Source organism: Poecilia mexicana, unplaced genomic scaffold, assembly GCF_051168715.1.
Source record: "Poecilia mexicana isolate PSO_F unplaced genomic scaffold, ASM5116871v1 scaffold_20, whole genome shotgun sequence".
NCBI classification, from domain to species: Eukaryota; Metazoa; Chordata; class Actinopteri; order Cyprinodontiformes; family Poeciliidae; genus Poecilia; species Poecilia mexicana.
Genome location: NW_028263389.1, coordinates 21,391,645 through 21,405,971, shown reverse-complemented (window position 1 = coordinate 21,405,971; position 14,327 = coordinate 21,391,645). Strand labels below are relative to the sequence as shown.

Here is a 14,327-nt window from a genome sequence, read left to right as displayed (position 1 = left end):
CTAGACTAATTTTCAATTGCTAAGCTTTTCTGTGCTGACCTGGTATTAAAAACTTGACTGGAATTTTGCATGTTCCAGGTGTTTCTACAATGTTGAGGGTAAAATGGAGACTACACTTCCCCAGGGACACAATGTACCAAAACCCTCACAGAAATGCTACTTGGCTAGGCAGTGTGGTGATTTGGTCAAATGGTCACAGAAACTTTACATCCAAATCAACCAACCAAGGCTGTCCCAGAAGCACCACTAAAGCAGAACCAGTCATGCAGATGTTGCGCAATAAAACTAGTTAACTATGCATTAGTCTTCATTTTAAATGAAGAGGTTCATGTAAGGGTAGTTATTTCAAATGGCAGTGATATTGGGATTAACCCTGTGCATTTATTCAATCTACCTGCAATTCATGTTTCAAAATTAAGTGGATTTTTTTAACCAGTACATGTAAGAAAATGGAGTACATCCAGTGACATGTTTCTAACATGACTTGTCATTTTTTAAGTTAGTGGGTTGAGTATCCAGAGATTTTACTGGCGTGTAATGCTCTTTATTTCAGCAAAACATTTTTCTAGATACTCATTCACTTTTGTCAAAGTGCCTTCCTCCGCTCCGTTAGGGGGCGCACGGTGCTGTGATGTGTAAACATGCTCTTAAAAAGGAGAACGGAGAAGCACGGTTCTACACCAATCATATTACAGAATCTCGGCTCTAAGCCAATCGGAACAATGCATATGACTCCAGTGGGAGGGACCAGTGACTACCTTTGGACGTCATTCATTCGCCAGCTTGTTAGCTAAAAGACAGACCTCTGGGTTTTGTAAGTAATTTAACTGGGTTTTAAACTGCTTAAGGTATTGATCGTGTATCTCGCAGCTCTAGTGAGACTAACTTGGAGGTAGACTAGTTCAGCGGATCGGTTTAGCTTGTATGCTAACCACAGGACCTAACAGGGCAATTATCTGGCTGTCAAACGCAGCCGAACCGGGACGTTTCTGGGTCTGTTTCTAGGTAAATATGGCGCCGTTCATAAGGAAAGTGTTTGTGTTATTGTTCGGTGTTTCAACGTCTCTCTGTCCGCCCTGCACCTCCGTAGCGGTCACCATGGGTGAGGTGGAGCTCTCCTGTCGGGCTTATGTGAAGATGTACCTGCACTCCTGCCTGTTCCCCCGCTGCAGCATCAATGGACTGCTGTTGTCCTCAAGCTCGGCAGGTGGCGCTGTTTGCGTGACGGACTGCGTGCCGCTGCTTCACTCTCACCTGCCCTTGGCTCCCATCACGCAACTGGCCCTCACGCAGGTGTGGAGTTTGGTGTGGTGGCCCAGTTCTCAAAAAGGCCCAGGATGTGATGTAGATCCAAAATAAGGGAAGTTTTTCTGTAAACATGAGAATAAAGTTAAAAATTTAATTTATTTCAGCAATATAAAAATTCCAAATTCAGATTGACATAAAATTGGATTTACATTGCTCCATTTCACAAGTGCTGATTTTTTTTTCTCCACCCCCACATTGAAATTCATGAAGATGAAAAAATAATAGTAATGTGGTTATGAAGGAGTAGATTCCACCAAAATAATTCATAAATCTTATGAATTATTTTAACATGTTTATAAGAAAAAATCTTGGATGTTCTCTGAGGTTAAAAGTAAAATAAATCAAATTTCCCATAAAGGCAAAGCTTGTGGTTAAATGAAAAATCTGCAGAATGTAAATTTGTCTGATTAATTGATTTATCATCAAAATAATAGTTGCAGGCTTACAAAGCCCTCTCAAGATTTCAGTAAGGTGTGGACTGTGGATGAAGTGTTAATCCACTTTTATTTTTGTAAATAATCTGCTGATTTAAATAGTTAAATATTTCCTGCAACACGTTTATGAGGCGTTTTTAATCCTCCTGAAGCTGAACATAAATCAGCTAATTTACTCAGATGTTTTGCAGACATGTCTAAAATGACTAAACCAGCAGTTTTCTCTCTTCTCTTCTCCCAGGTGGATGTCTGGTGCGCTCAGACTCAGCAGAGGATAGTTGGATATTACCAGGCCAACGCCTGCGCATCAGACTGCAGGTGAGTTTCTGAAGGAAGAAACTTCTCCAGGACCAAAGCCGATCCAGAAACGGTTTCAGTGGTCTGGTGTCTGTTTGCAGCCCGACGCCGTGCGCTCTGAAGATAGCCGACAAGATCGCCGAGCAGTTTGAGAGTGCAGTCTTATTAATGGTGAGGACGACAGAAAATAAAGTCTTAATGAAGAGATTAAATGTTTTCTATGTTTATGGGACGGACGGGAGAGTTTGCTGGTTTAATGCAGTCGGTTTGTTTCTGTTTCTTCCTGAAGCTCGACGGCAGCAAGATGTCTCCAGATGATCGGGTTCCTCCGATCGTCATGTACGAACGCAGAGACTCCAAATGGGTTCTGAAGGACAAACACACGTAAGAACCGAGGGGGAGGGAGGGCGTAAGGGTCAGTATGGGAATTATAAAGAATAAAATGAGTTAGTTTGGGTTTAAATACCAATTTTTTAACTTAGGAAGTCATTTGGGAAGAGTTCAAATCAAAAGCTTTGAGCTCAGACATCTGTCCAACCAGTTCATCCTTTATCCTTTAGAAAAAGATGCAAATTCCAGAAACTGAAATGTAAAATAAAAATAATTTTAAGTGGCTTGAGTCTCCAGGAAGCTGCAGGATGTTTTAAATTGAAACATTAACTAATTTATCTGTAATTTAGTTCACATGAAAACCAGTAAATGGAGAGAAAATAATCCAGTTTGGAAAGAGCTGGAACACCTTTAATGGCCAGCAGAGGGCGCCGGTGAGGTCAGGGATTCCTCAGGTAGAGAAACAGTGAAGGTCAGCAGAGGCAGACATGGATGTTATTTATAGCAGATCTGAAACTTAAAAGGGATTTTGTACTATTGATGTATGAAATGAACTAGTTTAAAAAACAAAGAAAGAAAGTATTTTCTGTAATAAGAAAAGGATTTGGAAGGATTTGGGTCTCTAGAAGTCTCTGGATCTACTTATGGTAAAAGCTTGGTTATGAAAAAACAAATACTTTCAGTCGTACTTTACATTTTTCATCATAAAAAATAAAGTTTTTAATAGTTTTGCCTTGATTACAAAAAATGTCCTTCTTAATCAACCACCTGTGCTGGACGGGACAAATTTCTATCATTTTTTAATTGCAGTTGGACACACCTGGTTTTCATCAATGCAAATTCATGAATTAGAATGGCCTAGTCAAAGTCCAAACCTCAGTCCAACTGAGTATCTGTGCTAAGGCTTGAAAATGAAGGTTTACAGACTAAAAAATTATCTGATGGAGGAAAAAACTCCAGAAAACCAGGGAGGCTGAATACAAATGCAGGCCACACTTTTCAGATTTATTAATTGAGGGTTGTGAAAACTATTTTTTTTCCACTGTGTGTTGGTCTGTCAGATAAAAACTGAGATGTTAGGTTTGTGAGGGACTTTATAAAGTCTTGGTTTGTAGTTTAGTGAGTAAAATGTCAATATAGCATCAGGAAGAGATTAATCTGGAATCAGGAAGTTTAATCCGACTCAGATTAGTCTGAGAAATCAGAATCTCATCTGAAACAATTTATCAAGTTTCCTTTTAGTTTTCATTAATAAATGTATAAAATGGCTGATTTAGTTTGGACTTGGACTCCATTGCTTTGAGTAGCAGCAGCTTCCTGTTCGTCAGCCTAACGGACTCGTGTCACTTCCTGTCCAGGATCATGCTGCGGCAGTGGGAAGAGACGCAGGCCATCGCCAGCCAGATGCTGGAGTCGGGCGACCACGCCCTCCTGGTGGACTTCGACGGCCACCTGGATGACATCACCAAGGACTGGACCAATCAGACGCTCAACGCCAAGATCGCCGAGCTTTCCTCGCCGGCCAACGGAAACATCTGACGGCGACCCGGTTCCCCCGACACAAACACACACCCAGCAGAGTCCATGGAAAAGTTTTACTATCGACAGAACAAAGACAAACGAGCTTAAATGACACATTTACATCTCGTGCCAACCCAAAAAAAACGGATCATTTTTTAACTAATCCACCTTAAAATAGGATTTAACTCCAACAATCCACCTCATGGTTTTATTTCTAAATGCCTTTTTTCTTTTTCTTGTGTCACAAAATGTTCATCCAACTCAGGATGATGATGTGATGATGATGGTAGTTTGTTTAAAAAAAATATCTGTTTTATTTGGTTGATTTCCTCATAATTGCTGGATAGAAACGTTTAATTTGACAGGATGTACTTAATTATTGTTTTTACACTGTGATTAATTACATTGGTAACAAGTTTTCAACTTCTACAAACCTTAAATGTTCCAGTTTTAAATATTGGATATAAACTGAACTCAAAGCTCGTTGTGGTCCAAGAATAAATTTTCTTCTTCATTTCTGCAGCGTTTTCTTACCTTGAATTAAAGAAAATCAACTTAAAATCGACAAACTACCATTAAATGAACTCCAACAAACTAAATGCTCTAAACTTTAGTGCAATATTCCCATATTTACATTTTACACCAACATCAGATGAGAAAATTTCAGATTCAAATTCAAGAAGTTCTCAGATTTAAAAAAACAATTAAGAATTTTTAGAATATTTTTTATATTTCAGTGTTTGCTGTCTTCCGTTCATAATTCTGGATTTTTCCCCACATTCAAATGATATAATTCCTTGTTTTTCTGTCAGTTTAAGTCTTAAAAAATATAAATAAACATGAATAGTTGGTATAAATATGACAGAGTATCGGGGCTGTTATAGATGAAACAAATAAAAATAATGAGGCCATGGAGGAGCTGATTTTCACCAAAAAACTCTGAAATTTATGAATTAATTTCACTTATTTACGAGAAAAAACTGATTTTGAAAAGCTGTAAAATGAAAATCTTCCAGGATAAAAGGTATAAATTTACAATATTAAAACTATTTAATGTACAAAGTCAGAAATTTGTAAGAAAACTCTCAAATTTATCAGGAATTTTCTAAAAAGTTGTACATTTGTGACGAAATGAGCCAGAAACGCTCCAGGATTGAGGCGCTACGTCGACGAGACTCACACCTGGATGTTTCCCAGAGTTTAAGGATGAGGTCTGGGCTTTTCCTGGACCAGAACCGGGTCTCCAGGAGACGTTCTGGTCCAGGAAAACAACCCGGATTCTTCCCTTTAACTCTGGAAAACATCCAGATGTTTGTTTCCTAAATGTACCGACTCAATCTTAGATGACATCCACTATTTTCTGTTACAAATGTCCAATTTTTTTAAAACAAATTCTGAAAAATTTGACCGTATTCTTACAAATTTCTGACATTATAATATCTTTGTTTTAATACTTTAAATTTAATGTGAAATTACTCAAAATTTCTGAGTTTTTCCGCTGAAACTTTCTCCTCCATGGCCTCATTTTTATTTATTTTTTTAATCTACACTCCACTGCCTGCTTTACAGCTATTTGTAAACTTTTACCATCTAAACTGAACAAAAACTAACTTGGTACTGCAATCTTTTTTTGAGAAATTATTACAATACAAACTTTTAAAACTATTTTTTCTTGAACAGATGCCCTGAACGTGGCATCATAACACAACCTCCAGCCAGAAATAATCAAATCAAATCAAATCTGAGTAGAGCTTCTTAAACCAGCCTTTAAATAATAATCTACTAAAGTTAGAGCTTCCCTAAAATGAAATAGAAATCTGTGTTTTTGAGGCTAATGTTTTGACTTACATGGTTGTTATTGTGCTTTACTTCTTAGCGATACATAATTTAATCCAGTGAATGAGGGAAGATTTAGGAATTGTGAAAAGGAAAAACTGTTGGATGTGATCTCTGCTGTAATAATGAAGTTCACAGTGAAATTCTTTTGTTGTTTAATAAAACGAGTGTTTTAAACTAAAACTCAGCTTTAAGACTGTTTCATAATCAGTCTGGATGATAACAAGTAGCTAAAACTATTAATCTATGCTATGATTGGAGTACAGTACCTTAAACATGCCTGTTTTTAACTTTATGGTCCCTTTAAAAGAGTGTTTGGGCTCGAAGCACCAACAGAACAATAAAAACTGATTTATAGAGAAACTATTTTTAAATTTCTCTAAAACACACGATCTCCACGCTGTTGGCTTTTCCTGTAGTGTTTCCAACGCACCGATCCCCGCAGGAAATGAAGAAAATCCACTTTTTTAACCCCAAACGTCACCATTTCGTCTCCAGAGTTCAACGGATTTTTCTTTTGAGTGCTTCAAAGTCTTATTTTTCGCGTGCAGAGAAAGCAGAGGCTCTTATTTTGAAAGCTGGGAATGTTTCAGAGTTTCTTGGAGACTCTCAGTTGGTCTGACAGGCGTCCAGCTCGGAGGACGGCGACGGCACCGTGACGAGGTTCAGCGTGATTTCTCCCAGCGGAGACTGGCTGGCCAAGGTCCGGAAGACCGACAGGGTGTTGAAGACGGAGAGCGCGTTCTCCACCTGCTGCTCCGCCCACGGGAGGGAAACCTGCAGACAGGAGGCACAGGCAGAGGAACTACCTCAGCTTACGCTTCACAGTAGAAAACTGGACATCAAAATGTATTTTTTTAGATTGTAGTGGCTTTATTTTATGAAATCTGATGCAAAACCATCAGAACTGAACTTAATATTAGATTAGTGGAACAAACAGCAGGACGTTTGGCTCATATACACGAAATTTAGTTTTAAATAACAGATTTTAAAAAATGTGATTCTTTAGATTTCAAATTTATTCCTTTAAACTTCAATAAATAATTTCAAATTGATTCCTTAAATACGATGCTGTATTTGGGGAACACGGGCCATTCTAGATGGTAAAATGATGTCAGGACAGTAAATTTCCACCAACATCACTTTGACATTAATTTGACATATTTAAGAAACAGATTTTCTCTGATGTAGAGAAAATGGAAATTTGTGAGGAAATAATTTCATTTACCTTCATCTTAGATGATTTCTGTCACTTTTTTCCCACAAATTTCCGACTTGATATTGTATATTTAATCTTTGAAAACTGTATTTTTTTCTGCAAATTATCAATTTTCTAATTTTTAAAAAAATATGTAGCATTAAAACCAACATGATCAAAATGTGCCTCCGTGTCCGGAGGTTTACCTGCGCGATGATCAGTTTGCGAGACGGATCTTCGGTGTTGCTGAACTCTTCTCCAAAACACAGAGTGAAGCTGCACTGAGGAGGCTCGCCGCCGTTGGCTCGGAAAGAGTCCAGTTCTGAGGAAACACCAGACCAGAACCGGGTTGAGTTTTCAGGTCAGTTTCAGGAACTGGAGGAAAGCAGAGCCTGAGATATTCTTTAAACGAGGCTCCATCATGTTTTATATCACCAGTTTCACCTGCTCAGATTTAAGACTTTTTAAGACCATAATGGATTCATTTTAGTGTAATGTTTTTTTGTATATCCTCTCCTGTTCTAGGAAGCACAATAGGTTGCTTTTACAACATGACAATGAATTTAAAGCCAATTCACTGTTTTTTTAAAGGAATTTAAGACTTTTTAAGGATTCAGCCAAACGAGAACCTGGCAGCTCAACGGATAAATAAAAACCAGACGTTTAGACTCACGTTGCTTGAAGATGTCCTTGCTGAACAGCAGCACCGACTCCATGTTCCTCTCCATCCGGTGGAGGCCCGGCGTGGTCGTGTGCGGCCCCGTCCAGAAGATCCGGCCCTGGCAGAACCGCCTGCCGTACACCCCCTGCGGCGTGGACGTCAGCGCGATGCCCTTCGCCATGAAGGGCAGCAGGGTGAACAGCGCCTGCAGCTCCTCGCCCGCCGGCAACGCGGACGGCGGCTCCGGCAGCAGGATGCGAGGGAAGCGGCACAGGGCGGCAGGAGTCGGGGGGGCGGGCGAGGAGGGCAGATACGCGATGCGCACATCGGGGCCGCTGATCTGACGTTTGAGAACCTCCTGGCCAAGATAATGAACCGTCACGCTGAAGGAGTCTTGGTCTGTTGGAAAGAAAGGGGGTGGGGTTATCAGAGGGGGCGGGGTTATCAGAGGGGGCGGAGCTAAAGCCACAGGTTCATGATGGAGACAGCAGCTTTTCTCCTGCTGTAACGTTGGTTACCTCCTGTGTTGGCCGGGACGCTCTCCTCGATCCGAACGTCCAGCCTGATCTCATCCAGCGCTGCAGAGAGGAAGATGAGAAATAAACCAGTTACTAAGCAGAAAAAACTCGTAATGAGGCTTAAAGTTATTCTGAAATACTGCAGAGACAAAGAAACGGCTTGATAACAACCTCACTGGGGTTTTTACAGAAAAAAAGTTCCTTCTGGATGATGTTTTTAAAGAAATGCACCAAAACAAAAATATTTCATAAATGAATCTCAGGCATCAGCGTTTAGAAGAGATTAGATCTTCCTCTATAAAGCACTATGCTAGTTATTGAGCATGGCAGTGGCAGCATCATGCTGTGGGCTGTAACGGAGCGTCTGGACTCACTGGTGCATTGGGCAGGTCCGTCTGACTGGACCGGCTGGCTGTCCTGCTGCTGGTCCTCTTCCTCTTCATGCTGTGAATCAAGGACAGAAGGTTAGTGGTCCACCTGACATCTGCAGGACGAAACCTTGACCTTTGACCTGAGCGTCAGCCTCACCAGCTGAGAGGTGACCTCTTCAGTTTTGATCTTTTTGACCTGGCAGTCCGAGCTGCTGCTCTTCCTCTTCAGCTTCTTGCTGCTCTTCTCTTTGACCTTCGGCTCAGGAAGCAGCACACCTGGAAACCCGGAGGAGGAAGATTAATCTGACGTCCAGCAGCGCTAATCCAAGGGATTATATTCTGACTGCCAGCAGCCGAAGCTTCTGAGAGATGTCACCTTTTATTAAGCGCAAACTACAAAACATGCTGTCATGATCAGGTGGTTGACGCAAAAAAAAACCTTCAGAAAGGCTAAAGAACGGAGGGAAAAAGTAAACTGGGAGAGAAAGATGGAAGGGGATGCAAAAAGAAATTAAGGGAAACAAGAAAGAAAAGACAAGGAGGAAACTGAAAAAGGACACTAAAGGAAGGTAAAGGAGAGACAAAAAGGAAGGCAGAGGACACTAGGAAGGAAGGAAAAAGGAGACATAAGAAGGAAACAGGAAAAACGACACTGGGAAGAAAAGAAAAGAATGAAACGAGAGGAAAAGGGAAGAAGGACACTAGGAAATAAGGAAGGGAACACAAGAAGGAAAGGGAAGGAAAAAGGATTCTAGGAAGGATAACGAGAAAAAAAGGAACAAGAAAAGACAAAGAAAAAAATAACTCTGGAAATGAAGTTTTAGAAGATAAGAAGTAAAACAAAGGAAATATTTTTCCATTTCCATTTTATCCAGATCTGAAATTACTTGAATCAAAAGTCAGACTTTCCCAGAGTTCGTAGGAACCCTGGATATCATCACTTTTCTAATTTAAAATAAAAACATTTAAAAATCTGCTTAAAAGCAAAGAATACCTCAAAGGTAAGAATAAAAATGTGATCAAGCGATCCTTTGACCTTCCAGGTCCGAAGTGAGTCAGAAAGCAGCTGACATGTAAATACTCTCGTTCTGGTTGCCATGATAAAATGTAAACAAACTGGAAGCTCATTAGCATGAATGATCCCAGACAGGAGAGCTAAACGTTTGTGTAAATATGGAGGTTGACGACGTTTCCCTGCTTTACAGCTGCCGTGATAAACATCATAACTTTATTACTGATGAAATATTAACGTTCAATGCGTCTCCTGAAGCCAGATCCCAGTGAAGCTCTTCAGTTTACACCCCTGCTGTCATCATCAGGTTTAACTGCTTCATACTTCCTCTTTCTGAGGCGGCCTTTGACTAGTTCTCTGTGCAGAATGAAGCTTCTCGAAAGCTCAAATAACACCTGAACTATGACCCCAGTGGAGGTGGAAAGGAGGCTTCAAGGATGCAGAGGGAGAGAGAGAGAGATCTACTACATCTTTCTAACCATACAGAGATTTAAAGAGGAGTGGCAAAAGCAAATGAGGTGGATCAGCAGAGCTGATGGTGTCATCCAGGACATGTTATGGAGCTGTTAGCATGTCAGGATAGTTATGAGGTTTCGCTGTCTCAGAGGTCAAAACCACATCAAACCTGAGTTAACAGTGGTCCAGGTAACATAATCTGGTTTCAAAATGGCGGCGCCCAAGTGGCCACTGTTCATCTTACGATCATCGTTTCAAGCTGTACTTTTCGCCACGTTTAATTTTTTCATCCTAGAGTTGGAGGCGCTACATGTAGAATGGGTTTCAGACACACTTCTACTGCTGTTGCTGCGGTGATAAAGCAACAGTCTTCAGTCAGAGGCCTCTACAGATGGCAGTACTGACTGCTACTGGAGATCCTTCCTGCCCAAAGCATCACTATGATTCTGTTGTTGAATGTTTATGTTTGTGACTTTTATACTGTGACTTCTGACTGATGTTTGACTGAAGAGTGGCTTCCTGTCGGGAAAACAGGAATTAAGTTTGAAAATAAAAGTTTCCAGATATTCAAATCAGGGTAACGTGGAGCATCAGCTCCATTTCCTCTTGAACCTTCGCGCCAGCAGGCGTCTCAACACCTGAAGCCACTTCGTCCGCCAACGAATCGTAGTGAAAACCTCAGAGAAATCACACTTGGTTTCCTGGTTCCTGCTCTAAATAAAACCCTCACTCTGTCTGCTGAGTGTGTGTGAAAGTTCACCAGTCTGATCTGAAGAATCAGCAGCTGGAGTTTTATCTGGATCAGAACCAGAATCAGAACCAGCTGCTGGACAAACACCAAACGCTCCCGTCAGAGATAAACTGCTGCAGAAACGCTTCTGCTCTAAAAATAGATTGGTTTGGGTAATGTGTTGCTCAATGTTTTCACCAAACCAAGACAGACAGAAAACCTGGACCGGGTCAGCACCGGCGTGTGGGCCTCACCCTGCTCGCTGATGGGCACCAGGCGGTACACCTTGTACGGCTCTGAGATGTCCAGCTGGGCGCGCTCCATCACCTCCTTGAACTCGGGGCTCTTGTTGAGAGCGCAGCGAAGACGCGTCTTCCACGCCGCAGGATTCTTCTCTCCGTTCCCCAGCTTCCCTTTGAACTCGGCCCAGGCCTGCAGAACCAGGGGAACCAGCGTTACCATGGAGGGAGGGATGGACGGATGAAGAACAGATACATTAAAAAATGGATACATGTTGGATGAATGAACAAATGGAAGGACGGACGGATGGAGGAAAAACCAGACGGATAGATGGACAGACAGATGATGGATGGATGGATGATTGGATGTTGGGTGGATGGATAGATAGATGAGTGGATGGATGAACAGATGAGTGGATGGATGTATGTATGGATGAACAAATTAATGAACGATAGGCAGATGGATGGATGTCAGACTTTAAATTCAATCTGAAAACAGAAATATTTTCCAAACTCGGTCCAGTCCGGTCACTGGGTTCTGATCCAGTCTGGTCACTGGGTTCTGATCCGGTCCAGTCACCAGGTTCTGATCCGGTTCCGCTCATCCTGTAAACTAAAACCCAAAGTCACAAAGCATCAGGCGACCTCTGACCTTGAAGAGCGCTGCGTCCTCGTCCTCACGGAAGTCGTGCTTCCCTGCGTGTTTCCATGGGATCCTGAACATCGTTTTGGCCTCGTCGTCCCACATCACACCTGGATACTTCCCGCTGCTCACCTGTCGCACGACAAACACCAACGTTTGGTTTCCAGCAACGTTTCAAACACCAACAGGAAGTTCCTCCATTTGGCGAAACCAAACTGCTGCCCAGCGCTAACGCCTGCTAATGGTTCAACAGACGGCAGATCTCCAGCTCAGATCGGCCCAAATAGAATCTGAGTGTCACAATAAACAGAGCTGGAGTTACTCCATCACTGCAATATGGTTCTTTAATATAACAGCTAAATGTTTCAAGGATTAGACGAAGATTTGGAGCAAGGTCCGTTCATTTTTGAACTAGAATGAGCTTCCAGTTAGCTAGCTTTATCCCATTAGACCAGATTTGAAATGTGTTTCAGATCATTATCCTGTTGGAACTGCACAACAGTTTCAGTTGCCTCAACCAATTTAATTTCTGTGGGCTATTATAATGCAATTATTTTACAAATGTATCCGATTTTTATCTTGCAATTTGACAAAACAAAAAGAAAGTAGCAGAAAGTTTGTTAAACCTGAGTAAATTTCTGGCAAAAACTTGGAAATTTTTAGATTCATTTCACATGTTTACATAAAAAAATCCAACAAGAAAAAGTTAAATATCAAAACAAGATTTTCTCTGACATTGAAAGTCATAAATTTGCATAAAACAAAATAAAAATAAAAAATGCCAGAACACACCAGTATTAGGGCCATGCTAAGAACATTTAAATAAATAAATAAAATTAGATTAAGTAATAAAATTACCAGAATAAAATTGTAGTATAACAAGAATGAAGTCACAATATTACGGCTTCATTCTTGTAATACTACAATTTTATTCCCTTATTATTTTGACTTTATTCTCATATTGACTTTATTCCTAAAATATCATGACTTTATTGTCATCTTATTTCGACTTCTCATAATTTATTTTTTTTAAAATACTTTGTATTTTTTAGTCTTACCAGAAAACCTCTAACATTGAGGTGGTAAATTAGGAGCATCTGGATGTTTTTCTAAAGAATAGATTGTATCTATTATGGCAAATTATAATTTTTTTCTTGTAAATTTACAACTTTTTAACTTCAGCATAGAGTCTGATCTTTTTCTCCTAAATTTGTTGAATTAATATAGAAATCTCTTGAGTTTTTGGGTGGAAATTTACAATACATAGTCGCACAAGTTTGCCCGAGTTTTTCTTTTTTGTCTCGTTCAATTGCAAGAGAAAAATCAGACAGACTTGTAAGACAGTGCATTAAAACACAGGTATTAATAGATGTCTGATCTGGGTCACACAACTTGTTTACAATAACAAATAAACCGACCATACCTCAAACCAGAAATCTGTGACAGATTTCTGGTTCTAAAAAAACAGATTTAGGTCACATAAAAGCATCTCATTAAAGTTTCAGCAGGTGGTATTTTAGTTAAAGTCAGTTTTAATAACTTAAGAAGAGAACTAATTCATTTTAACTTCTGAAAATTAGACTTCCGGTTGATATTTATATAACCTCAAAAACGGGACAGTTATTAGGACTCTATTTACTTCCCCCACCCTTTCTGCCCCTCAGGACATTAACACACACACACACACACACACATACACACACCTGATCCACTATCCATGAGCGAAGTCTGCGGGTGGATCTCATCCTTCCTGCTGCCATGATTCCCCTTTAAAACGGCTGAAATACATAAACAACATAAAATAATAAGTGGCACATTAATGACATGAGCTAATATCTCTCTACAGGCGCATTTTAATAAATAACTGACTGAAAAAATAAGTAAAAGACGAATACATTTGATTTATGACACAGAAATGAGCCGTGTTAACAACTAAAAGTTGTTTTTCTTTTTAAAAAATCTGACAACCTTCAAACAGAGCCAAGTTTTGCTGATATAAAATATCAGAAGCGAGCCCTCCGCTGCGGTTCTGAGGACTTTATAAAGTCAGAAATAGAAGCTAAAGTGTCAAAATGGAGGAAGTAGGTTTAAGTTTCGTTTACCTTGGTTATGTTTCCTCAGCGGCGCCTTGCAGACTGAGTGACGGAGCAGCAGAGCTTCGCTCCTCTCAGCCCAGCTGCCCGTTTCCTCGAAATCACGTGACTTTGCAGAAACACGCAGCGTCTCCACCGCCAGGGGGCGACAGAAAACACCGCTCAGTCTGCAGCTTGCATAACAAAAACAACCCGATTTTTGTTATCCTAAACGAAACTGCAGCTTCTTTTAATATATATTCGTGCTTCAGTTCAAGTTATGACTAAATAATTACATCTAATTATCCACACTGCAACACTTTATTCTACATTTCTTAGACTTTTTATTAGCTAATACAATGATTTATGAGTAGTATATCCTGCTGGTTTTATCTGACGTGAATATTTACATGTTCAGTTAATTCAAATATGTCCCCCAATAAGACTTGTTTGTCATAAAATCTAAACATTTCTGTGTCAAAATGGTTTATTTTATTAGTCTGCTGTAATTCTCTAATTCTGTAATAGATGCTTGAAAACATCAGTTTGTGTGTAAATTATCTATTTTATAGTTCAGTTGGATAAACTGTTTAATGTACTTATATAACCACCACAACCAGCATGAATACAATGCATGTTTCTGAGGCTTTAAAGTTAGTAAATACAGATAATGGTTCAAAAGTCCACATTTTCTGTTCATA

General features: G+C 40.1%; 2 protein-coding genes across 2 annotated transcripts; one reads left to right on the top strand and one right to left on the bottom strand.

The window, feature by feature from the left end:
• Positions 1–743: 743 nt before the first annotated feature.
• emc9 (ER membrane protein complex subunit 9) lies at positions 744–4,404 on the top strand. Its single transcript, XM_015013407.2, has 6 exons — positions 744–1,005; positions 1,091–1,293; positions 1,984–2,060; positions 2,141–2,210; positions 2,329–2,423; positions 3,728–4,404. Exons 2-6 carry the CDS (start codon positions 1,099–1,101, stop codon positions 3,906–3,908), a joined length of 618 nt encoding a protein of 205 aa, XP_014868893.2. The 5' UTR covers positions 744–1,005; positions 1,091–1,098; the 3' UTR covers positions 3,909–4,404.
• Positions 3,951–13,745, bottom strand: irf9 (interferon regulatory factor 9). Its single transcript, XM_015013406.2, has 10 exons — positions 13,657–13,745; positions 13,258–13,332; positions 11,564–11,686; positions 10,927–11,104; positions 8,632–8,750; positions 8,478–8,547; positions 8,104–8,163; positions 7,598–7,984; positions 7,131–7,246; positions 3,951–6,503 (listed from the first exon to the last, which is right to left on the bottom strand). The coding sequence occupies exons 2-10, from the start codon at positions 13,312–13,314 to the stop codon at positions 6,336–6,338; spliced, it is 1,278 nt and encodes a 425-aa protein (XP_014868892.1). The 5' UTR covers positions 13,315–13,332; positions 13,657–13,745; the 3' UTR covers positions 3,951–6,335.
• Positions 13,746–14,327: the final 582 nt, after the last annotated feature.

What these genes read in the sequence shown, in the direction of transcription:
- emc9 (XM_015013407.2), top strand. Translation starts at nt 1,099, where the DNA reads ATGGGTGAGGTGGAGCTCTCCTGTCGGGCTTATGTGAAGATGTACCTG. An exon ending in AGAGTGCAGTCTTATTAATG is followed by an intron (nt 2,211 to 2,328) that starts GTGAGGACGACA and finishes TTCTTCCTGAAG; the next exon opens with CTCGACGGCAGCAAGATGTC. An exon ending in GTTCTGAAGGACAAACACAC is followed by an intron (nt 2,424 to 3,727) that starts GTAAGAACCGAG and finishes CTTCCTGTCCAG; the next exon opens with GATCATGCTGCGGCAGTGGG.
- irf9 (XM_015013406.2), bottom strand. Translation starts at nt 13,314, where the DNA reads ATGGCAGCAGGAAGGATGAGATCCACCCGCAGACTTCGCTCATGGATA. An exon ending in AAGAGGTCACCTCTCAGCTG is followed by an intron (nt 8,548 to 8,631) that starts GTGAGGCTGACG and finishes CTTGATTCACAG; the next exon opens with CATGAAGAGGAAGAGGACCA. An exon ending in CGTCCCGGCCAACACAGGAG is followed by an intron (nt 7,985 to 8,103) that starts GTAACCAACGTT and finishes TCTTTCCAACAG; the next exon opens with ACCAAGACTCCTTCAGCGTG.